General features: G+C 42.3%; 1 protein-coding gene across 1 annotated transcript in view; it reads left to right on the plus strand.

Moving 5' to 3' along the window:
* Positions 1 to 12,099, plus strand: part of HMGA2 (high mobility group AT-hook 2) — a 129,968-nt gene extending 117,869 nt beyond the window's left edge. Inside the window, exons 5-6 of the mRNA XM_017733194.1 lie at positions 9,540 to 9,590; positions 10,107 to 12,099. Of these exons, the coding sequence (XP_017588683.1) occupies positions 9,540 to 9,590; positions 10,107 to 10,247 (192 nt within the window). The 3' untranslated portion in view covers positions 10,248 to 12,099. The remainder of the gene's footprint in view (positions 1 to 9,539; positions 9,591 to 10,106) is intronic.
* The last annotated feature ends 6,183 nt before the right edge of the window (positions 12,100 to 18,282 follow it).

The following is an 18,282-nucleotide window of genomic DNA, read 5'->3' on the forward strand; positions in this document are numbered from 1 at the left end:
ACCCCAGCACCTCTGCATACAAGGATGTAGAATTTTGTCCCTCAATTTTTCCTTTTATAATGTCCCACCATCTTTGGGATTACATAAATTTTTAAATATACAGAAGTACTTAAACATTGTCAGGGTTTAGGAACAGCACTCCTGCCTCCCCTCCCTCAGCCCCTTTTGATGGGAGACACAAAAGGCAGAGATTATGAGCTAAGAACAATTTACTGGAAACAGCAATGAGATTAAAAAAAAAACAGTAAAAGCAGCAATATTAATAACAAAAGTGTACAAGAGAGGGTGTTTTACATGCGAATTGCTCACCCACTGACCTGATGCAGCGCAACCCTGAGACAATTAACAAAATGGCAGCTGGACCCTCCGTACAACTGTTTCTACTCTGACTGCAAACCCCTCCTTCTCAGAAGCGAGAATCTCCTACTTCCACCCACCAGTGATGATGTGTGTGGTGTAGAACAACAATGTAGACACACCACATGGCTCCAGGCTCTGCACCCTCATGGCTACTGAGAAAAACTAACCCTGCCCTTGGACGAAACCAGGGCAAGCATGTAGCCCTTAGCACAAACAAAAGTCCAACTGCTTTATGCCTTCTCTTTTCAGAAATACTACCAGTTGAAACTTTATTGAACAGGTTGTCCCCAGAAGCTGTGGATACTCAGTCCCTGGAAGTGTTTGAGGCCAGGTTGGATGGGGCTCTGAGCAACTTGGTGTAGTGGAAGGTGTGCCTGCCCATGGCATGGGGCTTAGAATTAGATAATCTTTAAGGTCTTTTCCAACCCGAACCATTCTATGATTCTGTGATTTATTATACCTACTTGCTCAGTCAAATGAATGTGTGCCATTGTGTGTTAAATACATTGTCTGAACAATACAGATATGGAAACACTGAGAGTCAGATTTGACAGAGCTCTGAACAACCTGATCAAATTGAAGATGTCCCTGCTCATTGCAAGAAGTTGGACTTTTAAAGGTCCCTTCCAACTCAAACTGTTCTGTGATTCTATGATCCCGTGATCCTTGTTGTCTGGACTCTTTACAACAAGCACAGTCGATATAGGTTATTGCTCCTCCTGCCTGGCTCCAGGACCCACGGGCTTTGTGCCATGCTAGGAGATGCCAGTGATGGGGAAACCTCGATTCTCTTGCCACCCCACCTCACTCACAAGTGCAAAAGGAGTGAAGCCATCCTGAGCATGCACTCCACCTTGCTTCCAGACGTCCTTGGCATGCAGGTCCTGCTCTAGCCAAGTTGCTGTTCCAACCATCCTCGTGTCCTTCAGTTAGAATGATGAGCTCTGCTGCTCGGGACTGATTCACCTCCATGTGTCAGTAAATTTTAATATGTCTTTCTTCTTCACACCTTTTACTGCCCTTTGCCATTCAAACAACCTTTTGGCCTGTTGGAGGTGTTTCTCACTTATTTCCTTACCACCTGTGATTTAATGCTTTTCCCCTCCTTTATTGCTCTAAACTTGCAGTGCACTTGTTCTGGTATTCAAGAGAAAGAAAGCATCCTCCTGTAATTAACATCCTCCGAAGATACATGAATGTAATTATGATTACCCTGAAGATAACAGTCCACTGTGGTAGCAGCTTAAGTGGGAAGCAATCTGCCTGTTTACACTCTAAAATGACACTGCAGATGGTTGTGCCCCAAACCTGCCACACAGGATTACAATCAGCTTTTATATGCTAGAAAAAGGGGAAATTGAAACATTAGCAGATAAGACACAAGCCTTAACAGTGCTTCCCTACTGAGATGGGGCTAATTAAGCACAGCTAAAAACATTAGCATTGTCCCATAAAGGAGGAGCTTTACGTTGTTAATAATGGCTAGGGTAAAACTGGAGCTGGAATCCAAACATATGCTACATTAAGGCATGCTATTAAAATAACCAGTGAAAGAAAATAACAAATGAAAGTTGGGTGGATCTGAAAAATCAATAGCCGGCAGAAACATTAATTAGCCAGAGAGGAAACTTAGCAAAGACAGAAGTCCCATCAAAAAACAAGATTACGTTACCTTATACATGAATGTCAGGTACAAAATACTATGTGGGACCACCAAAGATTATGATTTTAATTGAAGGGAGTTTTAATTCAGAAAATCTATTAAATATATATAGTCCCTCAAGGCATTTTGTTCTTAGTTCAGGGAAGAGGAAGAAAAATAAGCACATTTTTACTGCACTGGAACACATTTGCCATAAAACCATAGTTTTAGCAATATCACATAATAAAAAGTGAAATTTAAATCAACATTTGAAAACAAATCAGCTCAGCAGATGCACAGAAGGAGTTACTTTGGTCCTGCATAACAGCAGAGCATTGTCTTTGAAGCTACATCACAGTCTAAGATAGGGGTTTTATGAGGCCTGATATGCCAGAGGGTGTTACAAGAAATTGCTCCTCCTGCAGCTGCACTTGGGTCCAAGATAAATTAATGTCTATCAAGAGCACCATTAATAAGATTATTTTTGCCAGAGGTTCATAATGTGCACACTTTGGGATGGTTTAGGTTTGGCATTTTTATGCCAGCAGACAGTAACATCAATGATACTCAAACCCTGGGAAATGTCATCCGCTGGACTTCCCCACATGATCCAGACTTTTGGTGTCCCCACATATGGCTGTTGTGTTATGAGCAACACCTTTGAGATCCACCTCACTGTCCAGTTACAGTCCCCAGAGGTCTCAGAGGTACCATTGACCAGTCAATAAGTTAAGCCCCATCTCATCTTTGCAGAGAGAAAGGAATGTTGCCCTAAACAAAGCTCTGTGTGGCAAAAACTCATGCTATAGAACTTGTGTTGGAGGTGGCCATTACAAAAACCCCACTCTCACTTTTGCAAGCAGTTTACAATCACGAGATGAATCTGTTTAGTTTTGGGTACGTGGAACTATACAGCAGGACCATAACTGCACCTATATCTTTTTAAAGTAGCCTTTGAAAAATGTCATATATTTTTTTTGAAGTGTTAAAAATCATAAGACATTGCTTATGTCCCTGGCACACTCAACAAAGTGTTATATTGTATTTACAACAACAACACAGCAATTGCACAGCACAGGGGACCAGACTAAATGTCAGAAACCTTATGTTATCCAGACCAATAAGGACATTTTTTTCGTAAATAAGTTTCAGTGCATCGTTATTCAGAGGTGAGGGGGAAAAGTTACAGTTTTCCATTAAAATCTTTAGAATGAAATTGCTTCATCAGCACTTAATTATCTGTGCTGGGAATGAAAGTTGTCTCCATCCTATCAGAATTTGACACAAAACACTTTGGTTTGGTTACGTGTGAATGTGTTTTAATGAAAACAGTCCCTATCTTTCTTAACCAATACACACAATTAAATAGTATAGGACTTGATTTCAATAGGAAATAGTCTTAAGAAAGGAAGATAGGAAGATTTCATTTCCTATAGGACACGGGAAGCATTTATAATCTTCCGTCTATCCCCTTTCCCTTAAAAACTTCAAGGCTATTTCAATTCTTTTTGGTAATTAGCCTTGACCTGTAAAGGTTGACCTCTACTATTGCCTTTTCCTCATGAGAGCTTGACTAAAATCAGCTTGTAGTGCACAGATTTAGCTTTGCACTTCTCTAAACTCTACATTATGGGGAATCTCAAGGCCTTAAATAAACTCTTAGGACAGGCAGCCCTGAAAGTAACTGGTTGTGGGTCAGTAATGGCTTTTCTGGTAACACAAAAACATGCAAATCATGAGGCTAAATAGGTAGAGTTCATGGTGCACACAAATGAAAGATGCATGGAAGAAAACAGTGATGGGCAGGTGGGTGAAATCTTACTGGAGTTGCTTATGGCAATGAGTTTTAGGGATAATCGATCTATTTCATGGAAGTGAAGACCAGTTAAAGTTGCAACCTCTGCTCCATACACAAAAACTGTGAAAGACACTTTATTTATTTATTTATTTATTTATTTAGGAAATTATATGCCAAAAAAATAGCAGCAAGACAAAAACAGAAGTGGAGAAAAGAGAAACAGAGTGGGGCAAATAGCACTGTGAGCATGGCCAGAAGAAAGCTTGGCAAGAATGCTTTTGGCCCAGATGCTGACTACAAAGACTAAACCTATGAGCAAAGCACTGTGTATGGCTCTGTTCCTGCTCTCCTCAGGAGACCAGACTCAGGGCACTTTTCATGAAGAGCAGGCTTAAGACAAGAAACACCCAGCTCCATTTGTCTTTCTAAATGGAAACTACATCCAGGACTCTGAAGTTGGGTTAATTGCTTGGATATGAAATGTGTTCAAACACAGCCACATGCACATATGCAGAGCAGAGCAGAGGGCATCCCAAAGAGTGTCAGCATGTTGGAACCGCTGCCCCTGCTTGCATCAGCTGTTTGAGATGGAAAGCTGCTGATATCATGCTGTTTACACAACTTGCTTTCTTTCTTTATGGAAATTCAGAGGCTAACACACAGCTCTTAGTAAACTTCTGTTGTTTGTTTAAGTATAGCTGTGAGTTACTCTAAAAACTAAAAATCAGGTAATAGATCAATAAACTATTCAGAAGTAACCCCTCCCTGTCTGCCCCACACTATCACAGGTCGCGCAGCAGCTCCATTACACTCTACAACAGAGTTTCTTTGAAATACCCTTACTTGTAAGATCAGGACTTCTTCTGAAGTGCCTTTGACAGCTCACAGGCATGGTACAGTGTAGGAACCTCACTTTAGATGATGCTGATCGTCCTGTTCCAAGGACCTGAGGGACTTAGCTGGATCTGGTCTTGAATTTGGCCTCACTTTAGTTCCCTCCCTAAGGCTGCTGTACTGTATGTGGAGTGTTAAATTGGTTTACATGAGGTTTCCCTTTCACCCATTGTTGTGGGTTTCAGTAAAACTATCCAGTATTAACTAAGCAGAGAAAAGCCAACCTTCATTGAAGAACTTATTATTTATATAATTCAAAGCACCTGCCCCAGACCCTCTGTTTTGCAATGAGTGTTTGAGATGTACAGACGTGATTTTACACTGCTGGGAAGATGATGCAGAGGGAGGTAAGGCTACAGTCACATTAGGTGAGTGTCTCTCTCTGTTTCCCACCGGTAAAAGTCCAAAGGCTTCTGTGCTCCAAGGGGACTGAATCCCTCAGTGACAGGACCCTGCAATAATGTCAGCAGTGCAGACCTTTAGGATAGCCTGTTCTCCTCCACCATGTGCACAAGGGCAGTTCAAGACACTTTGAAACCATCAGTAAAATGAGTGGGTGCCCTCATAATCTATGGAGGTGAAAAGGACTGAACTACAGCAGCCACACCATCTTTTCAACTGAGACAAACACCCACAAGCTGAGGAAGGCTGACCCCAGGAAGCAGTGGGATAGTAGTAAATAAAAAAGTAAAGTGTTTGGTGTTGATGAAACATTAGCATGTTTTTCTTCAGTTAAAGGTCAAAAGAGTAGCCAAATTAAACAGGTTTTCTGCATTTAGGCAGAGATCTGTGTCACCAAGCTTTAGTCATTTAGAACTTAGATGTCTCATCTAAGGTTTTCACCAGCCAGAGGGCAATTCATTCCTTCCTAAAATATGGGTCTAAGCTGGGTGGGATGAATCACTCATCCCTCCCTACTGACTGTTCAGGAAGCTGAGACAGTGATGTTAACTTAGCTCAAAAAAAAGTGAATATGGGTGGTTTCCAATTACATTGCTGAGCTGAACACTCCTACTCATGAGCAATTGCTCTAACCCCTGCACTCCTCTTCCAGATGTGTCTCCAAAGGCAGATAAGTCAGTTGTCTTCATCACGCGCACAAGGTAGGCGCATAAAATCCTGAATGAGATTCAGGCTTTGTGTCCCAGTTTCACAGAAACAATTAAGTGCAGACTGGGAGAGGGACAGGGTCAGTATAGACAATCATGTCCCCTCCGAGCCAGCACATCCCATTGCCTGGAGCAGGCAGGCATTCCCATACCTGTCCCCTGAATTCGACTCATCAAAGGCTAGGGTAAGGTTGTGGTTTAACCCCAGTCAGCATCTAAGCCCCATGTGACTCACTCTTCCCCAGTGAAGTGAGGGAGACAATCAGAACAGCAAAAGTGAGGAAATTTGTGGATTGAAATAAAGACAGTTTAATAGGTAAAACAAAAGCTGCCTATGCAAAAAAAGCAAAACAAGGAAGGGCAGGAAGGTATTCAGCCATCTCCAGGAAAACAGGGTTCCCTCATGCATAGTGGCGACTTGGAAAGACAAACTACATCGCCTCAAATGTGTGTCCCCCTTTTGTCCTCTTCCTCCAGATTTTACAGACTGAGCATGATGTCATATGGTATGGAAAATCCCTTTGGTCAGTTGTGGTCAGCTGTCCCAGACGTGTCCCCTCCCAGCTTCTTGCATATCCCTAGCCCACACTCTGGTGCAGCAGTACAAGAAGCAGAAAAGGCACAGATGCTGGGCAAGCATTGCTCAGCAATAAGAGATTTGTATTATTCACAGTTTTCAGCACAAATCCAAAATATATTCCCATACAGCTGCTATGGAGAAAATTATTTCCACCCCAGTCAAAACCAGCACAGGTAATTTCAAACTAAGATCTCAGAGGTATTTATTCACATCCACCAGCCAGTCATTCCTTTGATGTCCCTAGTACCTTAGGAGCACTCAGGTCATGTGTGTTTGGGGGTTGGATGAGATGACCTTTAAAGGTCCTTCCAACCCAAACCATTCTATGATTCTATGCTTTGAAGTCCCTCTATACAATGTTGTCACATACTTGCAAGAAGTTATTCTGTTGTATGGTCAGTTCAAACCTCAAACAACTGTAAGTGTACATCTAAAACTTGGAGATAAGAGGCAAAAATACAGAGTCATGTCACTACGCTTGCTTATCATTGTGTATTTGCTTATGATATGTCCAGCCCATGGTATAGCACTTAAAAAGTGATGGGAACAGCACCAATGGTCACAACAGATACTGGAGGAGATGCAAAGTTTGCAGCCTCACCCAAAGGATGGGCGAGCCAGGTGAGCTGCACCAGCTGAGCAGTAAGTGGGAAGAGTTGGCGACGTATGCAGCGACAGCAGCATGGCTACAGTAAGTTCTGGGGTAAAATGCTTGAAGGAGCTACGCAGAGTATTTTAAATTCCTGGTGGAAAACAACCATCTCAGCTGAGACTTGATGCTTAGTGAGTGCACTTATGTCACAGACAGCAAGGACACATATTTCAAATAAATCAGCAGTTTCTTGGAAAATTCATCAACACCACTCCTTCTGATTTGGGGCAGATGTCAGCATCAGGGCATGGGAGACTGTGAGCCCAGAACTGATCAGAGTCACTCACCTATAGATTATATTACAGTTAAACATATCAGAACAAGCCAGGCACTTCCTGAAATTCAGAGGAATTCATTAAAGTCGCTGTTCAATTTCAACGTACAGTGCCATCAGGCTCGGTCCAGCTGCACTGGCTGCTCATGCTGGGTTGAGTTTTAGTAAAAACTACACAGCTGAGCCATTGAATGAAGTCTAAACCTCCATCTATGCAGCCTTGTAAAAAAGACTATAAAAGAAGCCCTTTTGAATTATAACCTGATCTCGTAAGAATAAAACAGCATCAGAAAATAGTCAAAATATGATGTACCTTTTTCACAGTAAATCCTTTGTGTCAGCTTCCCAGATGGTGTGATTCTGTTTAGCTTTGGGAAATCAATGAAATCACTGTGCCTGATGCCACTGAAGAAGTCAGCCAGCCAAACCCTGGCCAAAACGCTTTCAGAACTTCCTTGTCTGAAAGGAGAGGGAAAATGCACAGGAGCTGCAGAGGTAGTATCTAACAGCACTTCTCTGGAGCTTGGGGCTGGTGCTCTATAGGCCCATTTGAACACAGAGATTAGACTTCAATGACATCCAGCTAGAAGACAAAGGTATATTCTCACTACACAAGTATAAAGGAGGAATGACTGCAAAAAGCACACTTACATTCATTTGAGAGTGGTATGTATGTAAAAAGTTTCAAGCCTTCTGAGGTTTTTTTTCATCCATGGGTTATACAAAACACATTCATGCAGCCTTAGCTGTCTCATGGGTTATGGTATCTTCAAAACCCCTTGAAACATATGTTCTGCCTTCAAGCATATTTTGGAGTCGGAGCTCAAACTCAGCAGTATGCTCCACACTGAGTGTTACTATGTCAAGACAGTGCTTACTTGCCCACATGGAATTAATTTCAATAGATGCTATCAATTCTATAAGAATCAAAAGCCTCATCCTCTCTCCAGCCTTGGGATGGTATAGGTCAAGAGGTTGGATGTCCACAAAAGCAATAAACCACAGACACGGGGTACCCCCTCCTTAAAAACCCATTTGAAAATTCTCCTCACCCATACACTGTATCCCAAAACCATGTCCAGGGCAAACACAGGGATGGCACTGAAACCCCCAGCTAGAGCCCATCCCTGTGTGGCTCCCAAAACTATGGATACCACTTCCTCCCTCCAATCCTGAAGATGATGGTGAGCCAGAGCTGGGGTGCTGTCATGGAGCTGACCAAGCTAAGCACCCCAGCCAAAAGCACACCCAGAAGGTGGTCCTGGCTGTAGTGGCATCAGCACTTTGCTGAATCATAACTTTACAGTCCTGCAGATCACAAGAAAAAGCACATGTGGGAAAGAAAAGAAAAATATGGACAGGAACACTAAAAGTAGTATCTAACAACCAGCTATCACCTTCCAAATATTTTTCTAATATTAATTTTAAGGGCAAAATCATTTGGTGGTAAATGGGGAATAAACTAAAACCAGCTGCATCCTGCTAGGCAGCTGTCAGAAAGCCAAGCAAGCTCTTTGGGTATATAGGCCTGATGTTTAAATCCACTGAAGCTATTCCAGCAGTGTCAAGCACACTGATGAGAGCCCTTTTCTAGAGCTGAAGAGGCCAATTCTAATGTTATGGTATTGCTAAGATTAGAAAGGTGCATTAGGGACCCCACTAAAATGATACAGTTTTGCAAGAAATTAATTCTATTTAGAGATTACTCATACGGCACCCATCTATTTTAGAATAAAAGGAAACCAGGAGGGCAGAGAAGAGATCTCGTTTATTGATGGGATAAGATGCCTAGCATAGTATGTAATTTAAACACCAGAGGTCTGGACTTGAGCAGAAAGGGAGGGGAGCAGCCTATAAACATAATTTAGGAAGAATGTCTTAATCCTAGAAGTAGTTAACAGATAACCTGATGGCTGACTTTGGCAGTTTGATCTAAGCAGCGAACACCAGCAGTCCTGGAGGAGGGAAAAGCTTTTTTAAAAAAGGAATAAACTTAAGAGTATGTCCCATCAGCTAGATTTTCGAGATAAGATTAATGAGAAATAGGTTGATTTGTACTTCCTGAGTTTAAAAGTGCAGATCTCCATGGATCATAATGTCCTGCCTGGCTGCTAATGTTTGTGTGTTAAAAAAGCACTACTTCTCTTTGGGAGAGAAACTGTTGCACGCTGGGATAGTGCAACAGTATTTTTCCAGAGAAAATCTAAAATGTATTTTATTCATTTTATAGGATCTGAGCTATCTGCGGGGGAGGCAGAAGGATCAACATTTTTGCTGCAAGGTACTGAAAAAAATTCATCTGGAGATTTTGTAACTTTTCTGGGACAATCAGCAATTCAATTGATATAAACATGTATTTATATATACTACTTATGATTATACTATATATTTAATAAATATGGATTTATTATGCATGAGTTTAAAATTTTTATCCTACTAATCAATCTTTGCAGAGGATAAAAAAGGATGGATTTCTTTTAATCCATTTTAGATCTCCAGACACTTCCTTTCTCCTTGCTCATACTGTGTAGCAAAGGACACACAGAAGTGTTGAGCAGCCCTCCTGTATCCTTCAGTATTCCTCCTAGCCTGGTCCCTACACCCTTTCCTCACTGGGGAAGTAGCCCAAAGGCAAAGTGGGAGCCGTCCTGCTGAGTTTCACAGGCCCAAGTCTTGCCTGCAATTCTCAGGACAACACTTGATACATGCCGAGATTTGCACTTACCTCCAGACGTTTTTTATTATACCCCGCATGAATGACAGTGTTTTACCAATTATTGTTGCCTCTCTCCTTCAGCTCTTTTTGCTAGGCAGCCCAAAGTGGCAGAATGGAAACATCAGAGTGATGCTGGTCCCCACTTTTGGTGCTGTCACATCTGTTTTCATACAGTACCTCATCCAGAGCCATGGACCCATATGCACTGCTGGGCTTTGCTGAGATATGTGCCTGAAAACAGATTACCCTGCCTGCACTCAGCAAGTGGCGCCGGATCAAGGAGATGGAGAAGAAAGGAAGCGTGTGAGACAGAGGAAGAAGGCAAATTACACCTGAAATTTTGGGTATCAAAGGGGAAAAATAAAAAGCAGAAAAGGTGTGTGAAGGAAGATGGCATTGGAATTGAACAGTGTCTTTAGCTAGGCACAAATCCCTGCTGCTGCTAGGGGCAGCCTCTCCTCTCCTCTCTCCCCAGTTGTTCCCACCCTTTCAATCTAAACTGGCTGGAAATATCTAAACCAACAGAAGCTGAGATACCAGCCTGTGACAAAGTTCAGGGGGAGTCAATGAAAAGCTTGTGTGGTCAGGCAGGAACCAAGGGGACCAGCACCAGGAGGAGGGAGCCGGGAGGGCAGCTTAGGGTCTGTGCCAGGTTTGAGCTCCTGGGAGCAGTAAGGGCTGTTCAGGTTAACTCCTGTGTGGCTCAACATAACATCCTGAACCCTGCACGTGCCCACCATTCAGAGGCTTACTACATGGTCTAGAGAAGCCTATCTTAGTTGGCACCTACCTTAATGAAAAAATCAAAGCTTGTGTTTGAATGCAGTGACTCCTGGGTGAAGGCACTCTCCTGGATTTTTCCAGTGAGGATCTTGGGCTCTACAGTTGCTTCCAAGGACTACCCCTTTGGATACTCAGGTAGCTTCCACTGGACAACTTCCTTGGGCATGCAAAACTGTGCATATACCTCAAGTCATCAGCGCTGGCACCCTAAAAAATTTCAGAGCCACATTTTCAAACCCCTCTGAGCCTGGTGTCATGCAAACCTGCTGAGTGTCATGGAGAAAGATGCTTTTTCCAGCGCCTGTGAATAAGATTACAGCCCTCAGCAGGAGACACAAATGTTTCTATTAATTTCCAGACGAAGATTACTGAACTGCAGGGAACTCCACAAACACAGCTCTTCTCCATTTCATCCTGTAAAGCCATTACATGGGAAAGAGCCGCCTTTCTATTTCATCCCGTAGAGCCATTGCATGGGAAAGAGAAAAAGAGAAATATTTATTTTAAGGGTTGTTTCCTTTCTTTCTTTAGCCCCTTTTGACGGTGCATTTCCCAGAATATGGGAAATACATAAGAATTTCTTGGCTTTTTTCTAGGCCAAGAGCACCTGTTTAGCACCTATATCCCCTAACCTACATTAGGTATTGCAATCAAATGAAAACCTCACATCAGTTTCTCTAGTCAGTGTGAGCAGCCAAAGCCGCAAGTGGGCACGTGAGGAAGGCTGAGAGCCAGCTTGCACAGCACCTGGTGAGATCTTTCCTGGACATGTTGTGCCTCAGCTTTGAGAGACCTGGATCAAACCTTGATTCAAAGGCTTTATTATAGGATAAAACAAGTAAAAAACCACTTTCCTTGCCTGAGTTCTTCTGTGGCCTTCCACAGTGGCCAGTCTCTCTATCTCCTGCATCTACAAACAGAATTATCCCTTGTGAAGCTTAAATGTTAGAATACAAAAGGCAACAGCACTTCAGATCTGTGCTGTAATGCACTGTGTTTTCATTATTATTTTAATTCTATTTGCTTCTAGCAGAAAAGAGAAATTTTAAGAAAAAGGATTAAAGCAGCACAGGAGAGAGAAAAAAAATATAGATAGTGAACTTTTCTTCACTAATTTTATTAGTAAATTATAGTAACAGCAATTTAAGTGCTAATTATTGAGAAATAATCTTTTTACTCTTAATTTCATACCCCTGAGCACAGCACAAATCAGCACTGAAGAAAACCATTAGTTCCACATCAATCTGCAGAGAGATTCAATAAAACTGTATTAATCTTGGATTACACCTAATTGCTAAGTCTCACCCTCCTGTTCTGTGGTCGGTTCCTACCCTGGAGTTACAGCAGCTGGGGACTTGTTTGTAGCCACAGGGTTCATGCTTGTCTGAGCTGCGTTAGCGTTCAGAAAGGCTTGCGCAGACTTGCTGCAGCATTCCTGAAAGCTTTGTAGGAATTGAAGTACATGAAATCACATTCATACTTCAAAAGGCCACAGTTTATAAAATGTGGTACAAATGCAACCAAAATCAGAATAGACTTCTCTATACTGGAAAGAATCTTTCTAAACCTTTGGGGAAGCGAACCCTTTTGTTCTGGTACTCAGCAAGTAGAATTCTCTTCCCACGTGCTCCTAAAGCAGTTTTGCTACAGATCCACCATATTTATTGAATAAAGCTATAAGGCAAAAGAGTCTTTTTGTTTATGAGCATTTTTTTGGAGAAGCACAAGTCACAAAGCAAAGACCAAAGCCACACACTGAAAAGAAAAAGAAGTTAGTGGGGAAAAAAGAACGGCATGTTTTAGGTGGGAAGTCTTTTGGCTGCAATTTAGAAAAATGTTTTAATAAAAAATTAATTACTTTATCCCAGTAGACAATGTTTATAAACATTAACAGCTTCATTACAAATGCTGGTCTCATAGTATTTTAGCAGTCACATCAGAGTACTTTGAAAGGAGGTGTAGGACTTCATGCTAATGGTGAAACCCATCTACGAAGTGCTTTTAGAAAAAAAGAATAAGTCTCTGAGTTTTGCCTGTAAGCTCACAGGACCCAGGATTTCCTCCTTCCCTGGAGAGAGTAGAGTATATATGACACCAGTTGGTTCTGAGTACTGACCAAATACAGGGTGAATGGGGGAGACTTTTTTCATGGATGGGAGCAAGAGACATGGGGAAGTGCTATAAAAAAGGGTGCTGGGATGCACTTTTTTCCTAGGATCCTTCCTGCTTCTATGCTAAAGACCCAGGAGAGGATCGTCTGCTGCCCATGCTCAAAACAGAGCCACTCCACCCTTGCTGTGTTTTGTTGCAACCATCCAGGTGATGGGAGCAGAGACATGTTAGTGGGGTCGCCTGGTTCTTCATGCACATGGAGGGACAAGTTGGTGGGGAGTCCACGCTGTTGGACCAAACCATGAGGGCAGCAAGAGTGCTCATGACAGCAGCAATGTCCAAAAGGGGCAGTGGTAGAAGCATAGAGCAGAATCGATGTTTTCTGATTTGTATTTCCCATAAAACACTAGCTCAGGAAACACATACAGTATCTCACAGGTGGTGGGTTAGCATAAAGCTGTTGGCTGCCTCCCCCAGATGATTTAAGAGCCCGCACTGCAGGTGAAGGCACTGATCTTTGCAATTTCCAGTCACTGCCAGTCTCTCACACCACTGATGCACCCTGTCATAAGCCCTCTGCTGAGGACAAGTGCTGAGCTCAGGGACACTTCATCTTTCAGGGCAGGAGAAAAATCTTCCCTTTTCCCCTCCCTCTCTGCAGCGCATCTGTCTCTAGGCCTGCTTTGTGTCACCATGGATCTGCAGCAATGGATCACACTGGAGGGACTTAAATCCATATCAGCAGGGACATCAGCAGGACTGTGGTGTGCAGGATCTATCTCTTCAGCAGAGCTCAAGTGACAAGTACAGGTCTAAATAGATATGGCTAAACATGACTGTGGTACCAAAGTTACGGCATTCACCTGGATGGGGTAGGTTTGGATTCCAGTCCCTAGGTGATTTCCGGTTTTCCTCTCATGACTTACTACTTGGCATCTGTTCTGGACACTTTGCAAATCCTCATCTCAACATCCCTAAGCATTCACACACCTTCCTGACGTCTTCTTCTGGGAGGTGCCAGGGATGGACACTGAAATAGTGGTGGTCTGACTCTCTCATGCCATTGGAATGGCACCACTAAAGCAATTCATAAAGTGATTTCTCTTCACATACAACAACTGTTCAATTGCTGAGTATATCTGGACTGAACACATATTGAAACAGCTAAACACACACCAAATATGGCCAAGAAAGGCTTGATCATAAATACATCAGTTGTGGAATAGTTTCATAGCTGTGTGTGATCTTAAAGTTTTGGGGAGAAGAGGGTTAGTTACATGGGATAGTTACTCGATTGTAAAGGAATTTAATTTCAACTAGTAATCAGAAAAATAAATCATGTTTCTGGTACTGTAAAATTAAAATTTTAAAACAAAAATGGTGATGAGTGTATTATGGGATGGGAAGAGGATGAGAACACTGAGTCACACCAGAGCTGGTTTTAAAACATTTTTAGCTGAAGCAGTCACATACCATTGCCTTAATTTGGCAATATGTGCAGAAAATGGCTCCCACCAAGGACAAAAGGCAGGCTACAGTCTGCCACCAAGCATGCTTGAAAGGATGTCAAGGTCTGGATAGCCACAGGTAATAACAGTTTATCCCAATAGGGCTCAGGGGTGCACCCAAACATGCCCCGTATATCCTGGACTCCATAAACCACTAAACTCCTGCCTCAGCCCTTTGCACCAGACAGCCCAAGGACAGATGTTCATTGCCATGAGCCATCATGTGTCCCCTTAGTCCCAATCCACGGGGTCTTCGTAGTGCTTGCCTATGGGCTGAGCTACTGGGACTTCCCCTGTGCAGCCAATGCCTTTGCTGGAGACCACTATTTTTTAACATATTGTAACACTTGTAAAGCACTTTGCAACAATAAATCTTTTCATTATTTGTGACATTTCCCCCACCTGTTCTCTCAGTGTGATAATACACTTTTAAAATAAATATTATCAGTTTATACCTTCATTAAAACTCCATATATGCTCTTCTATGTCCCCAAGGCATTTGCTGAAGTCATAATTGCTACCAGTGTGTGACGTAAGAATTCAAGCTCGTAAAACCCGTTCACAGACACTTTGCAGCATATGCCGTTTATTTGGGCTTCCATTAAAGGTATTGTGCTGCCATACCTTGTAACCATAAAAGAGTAAATAATTTCAAGGGATTTCTTGATAGGTGGTTTGTGTTTTAAATGGACTTGGGCTATGTGGGGAATTGCTGGCAAAAATGTACTTAATTGACCCATTCCTGTGTCTGTCCTCTTGACTCTTGTCTCAGCCTTGCAGGTACATTGCTCCTCTGCAGGGTGGTTTGACTGGGGTGGAGAAGGAAGCTCTTGGAGATGACAGCTGTCAATACAGTCATCAGCAGAAGGCTGCCTACACCCAAGGGTTTTCCGCCAGACCCAGAGCAGGGAAACAAGCCATGGGGAATGCTTGACTCACTGTGCTAAGCATTAAAAAGACACAGGGACTACTGTTTCATTATTCAGGCTGTTTTAGTTTTATTCATCATTATATCATTACCAGAGATAAGCAGAAAACATGTAGACCCACATGTAGGCAGCAAATCATGCCCCTGATCAAATGCAGAGCACATTTACTCTGACTTTGGTGCATTTGCCGTTCCTAGTCTGAGTATTTCTGAATATTATAAACCAGCAGTTTTATCTCATCTTTCTGCTTCCTACCAAAGAAAGTTGCAACATTGCAGACATTGAACTGAATAACTGAATGTGTATGGATAATTCCACTGAATTCAATAGAATATGCACTTCTGGAGACTAACGTGTATTTAAAAAAGCTTGCAAATGGTGGCTTACACTAACAGACTTATCTTTCAACAAGATTTAATAAATGGCATTGCTAATACTGTCACATAAAATCACATAATTTTTTCCCCTTCCCTATTTTGGAAAGAAAGTATGCATAGTAGAAACCAAACAGAAATACAGTGCATCACTGCCCTTCTTTTGCCAGATTGCAGAAATGTTCGTTGTAAGCCAACATTTTCCTCATTTGCCTTTGTTGCAAAATGTAACAGATGAATTTTGTGGCACTAAATCATAAGAGAAGACAAACGGCATTGAATTAGAAACCCAACACCTACTGCTGGCAGCAAACCCAGCATTTCAGCAGACAGTACATTTGGTGTTTGCAGCTCCAGATACAGTCTCATTAGAAACTGGTTCCAAACATGCATGCTGCTCCAACAAAGGCAAGTTAGATACAAAGAGAACACAATTCTAGTCCTGTTGTAACTGCTGGCAAACTCCCACAGATTTCAATAATCAACTAGATTGGGTCCAAAATGCAGACATTAGATATACCATGAAAGAATGACTGTCTGGAATTTATTATGTAGCAGATATGCCACCAAACTGGAAATTTCACATAGGAAGAAAAAAAAAAACACATTGTGTATTTAGCTCGGATAGGTTGGAAATGATGTAATAGAAGCATTATGATTTATAACAAATTTATAAGCTATGCAGGCAAGCTGTTCTCTGGGGATATATGTGGTAAATGAGGAATACCAGTGGCAAATAGAATTTACATCAAAGCAATCCTGCAAACCTCAAACACTTATTACTCTATTTGTGACCTTTGTTAGTACACAGAAGTAGAATACAGCTTAACATAATGTTAATATTTACATAAAATGAAACATTTCTGTTTAAACAATTACTGAAAATGAGATTAAAACTTTGTGTAAGCTACACAGCGTGTATTTTTGACATTATGCACCATTGTTTGAAAGCGAGTTGCTTTTAAAGGAAGATGTAAGTTTATTTAATTTATAGGCCTCAATGCAAGGGGTTGCTTATCTAATAAAGTATCTGTGGTGCACCTCAGAGGGTACTAAGTGAAGTATGTGTAATGTGATTGCAGGCTTGGGCAGGTCTTCACCCCTCTTTTGTGGATGTTAGCCCACATAGCATGTCATTCTCAGCTAATGGCAAACTCCTGCAGAGACATGGATTTCTGTGTGCTACCCCTAAAATTAAGTTACTTCATGCCCCTAAAAGGGGGACAGCAGCAGTCTCAGGGTAGTTTCCAGGGAATTTTTCCTGATATTTTGCAGGTTTTTTATTACCAGACCTGGTCTATGAAGAAATAGTGTAGTAGAAAATATAAACAATCTCAGGGGTAACTCCCTGCATGGCACTGGCACACTAGGCAGTAAGGATTTTGTACTGGTACCTGGTAACAGAGGAGTGTGAAGGGAGAAAGAGGGCTAGAGGAGTAAGGAGCGCCTGGCAGGGCCATGCAGCAGGTCACTCTCTCCTTTGGCTTGCACAGCTTTTCTATGAGATAACCAGCAAAAATATTTATCATCTCGCCTCTTTTCAGCAGGGCTAATTTATTAAAGCTTTCTGGGCCTTGCACCAACCCACAGTGTCCAGGAGACCATGGCAGCTGCCAGGCTGGAGCAGTCCTGGCTATGCTCCACCAATGAATGTTCTGACCTCATGCTGAACAATCAAGGCCTTTCTTTTGTGGATGATGGATTTTGCCCATCTTGCTTGCATCGACTGAGCTTTCCTCAGAAAATTCTAGGAATTCTGCTTCCTTTTCCTCTCCCTGATAAAGTTTTCTAGATTAAGAGGTATGTCTTGCCAACGATGCACTAGTTTGTCCGAGCATCACTGGATCCAGGATATGCTCTTTTTCTAGGTATGATCAGGAGTCCAAAGTAGAAAAATGGATGCCTTTGAGAACACTGAAACACTGCAAACCTTGTAGATGATAAACTGTCAGAAGAAACATGGTTGTAATAAATGCCTCCTTGTAATAAATGCATGCTGTTGCCAGCAGGTTGAGGCAGATGATCCTTTCCCTCAGCACCAGAGAGGCCACACTTGAAGCACTGTGTCAAGATTTGGGCTCCCAGTAAAGACAGACATGGACATGCTGGAGACAGCTCAACCAAGGGCCACAAAGCTGATGAAGGGACTGCAACACCTCTTCTGTGTGGAAAGGCTGTGAGCTGGGACTGTTCAGCCTAGGGAAGAGATGGCTGAGAGAGGGGATATTATCAATGTGTATAAAACACCTGAAAAGAGGGTGATAAGGAAGAAAGAGATGAGCTCTTTTCACTGGTGCCCAGTTATGGGACCAAATTAAAACACAGGAGATTCCTCCCAGAAATTAGGAAACACTTTTTCACTTTGAAGGAGACTGAACACTGGCATAGGTCATTCAGAGAGATTATGGGGTCTCCCATCCTTGAAGATATTCAAAAGGCACCTGGACACAGTTCTTGGCCATTCCTCTAGGTGGCCCTGCTTGGGCAGGGGGCAGGTGGGTAAGATGTCACTCAGAGTCCTTTCCAACCCCAACCATTCTGTGATTTAGTG

Source organism: Corvus brachyrhynchos, unplaced genomic scaffold, assembly GCF_000691975.1.
Source record: "Corvus brachyrhynchos isolate BGI_N302 unplaced genomic scaffold, ASM69197v1 scaffold32, whole genome shotgun sequence".
NCBI classification, from domain to species: Eukaryota; Metazoa; Chordata; class Aves; order Passeriformes; family Corvidae; genus Corvus; species Corvus brachyrhynchos.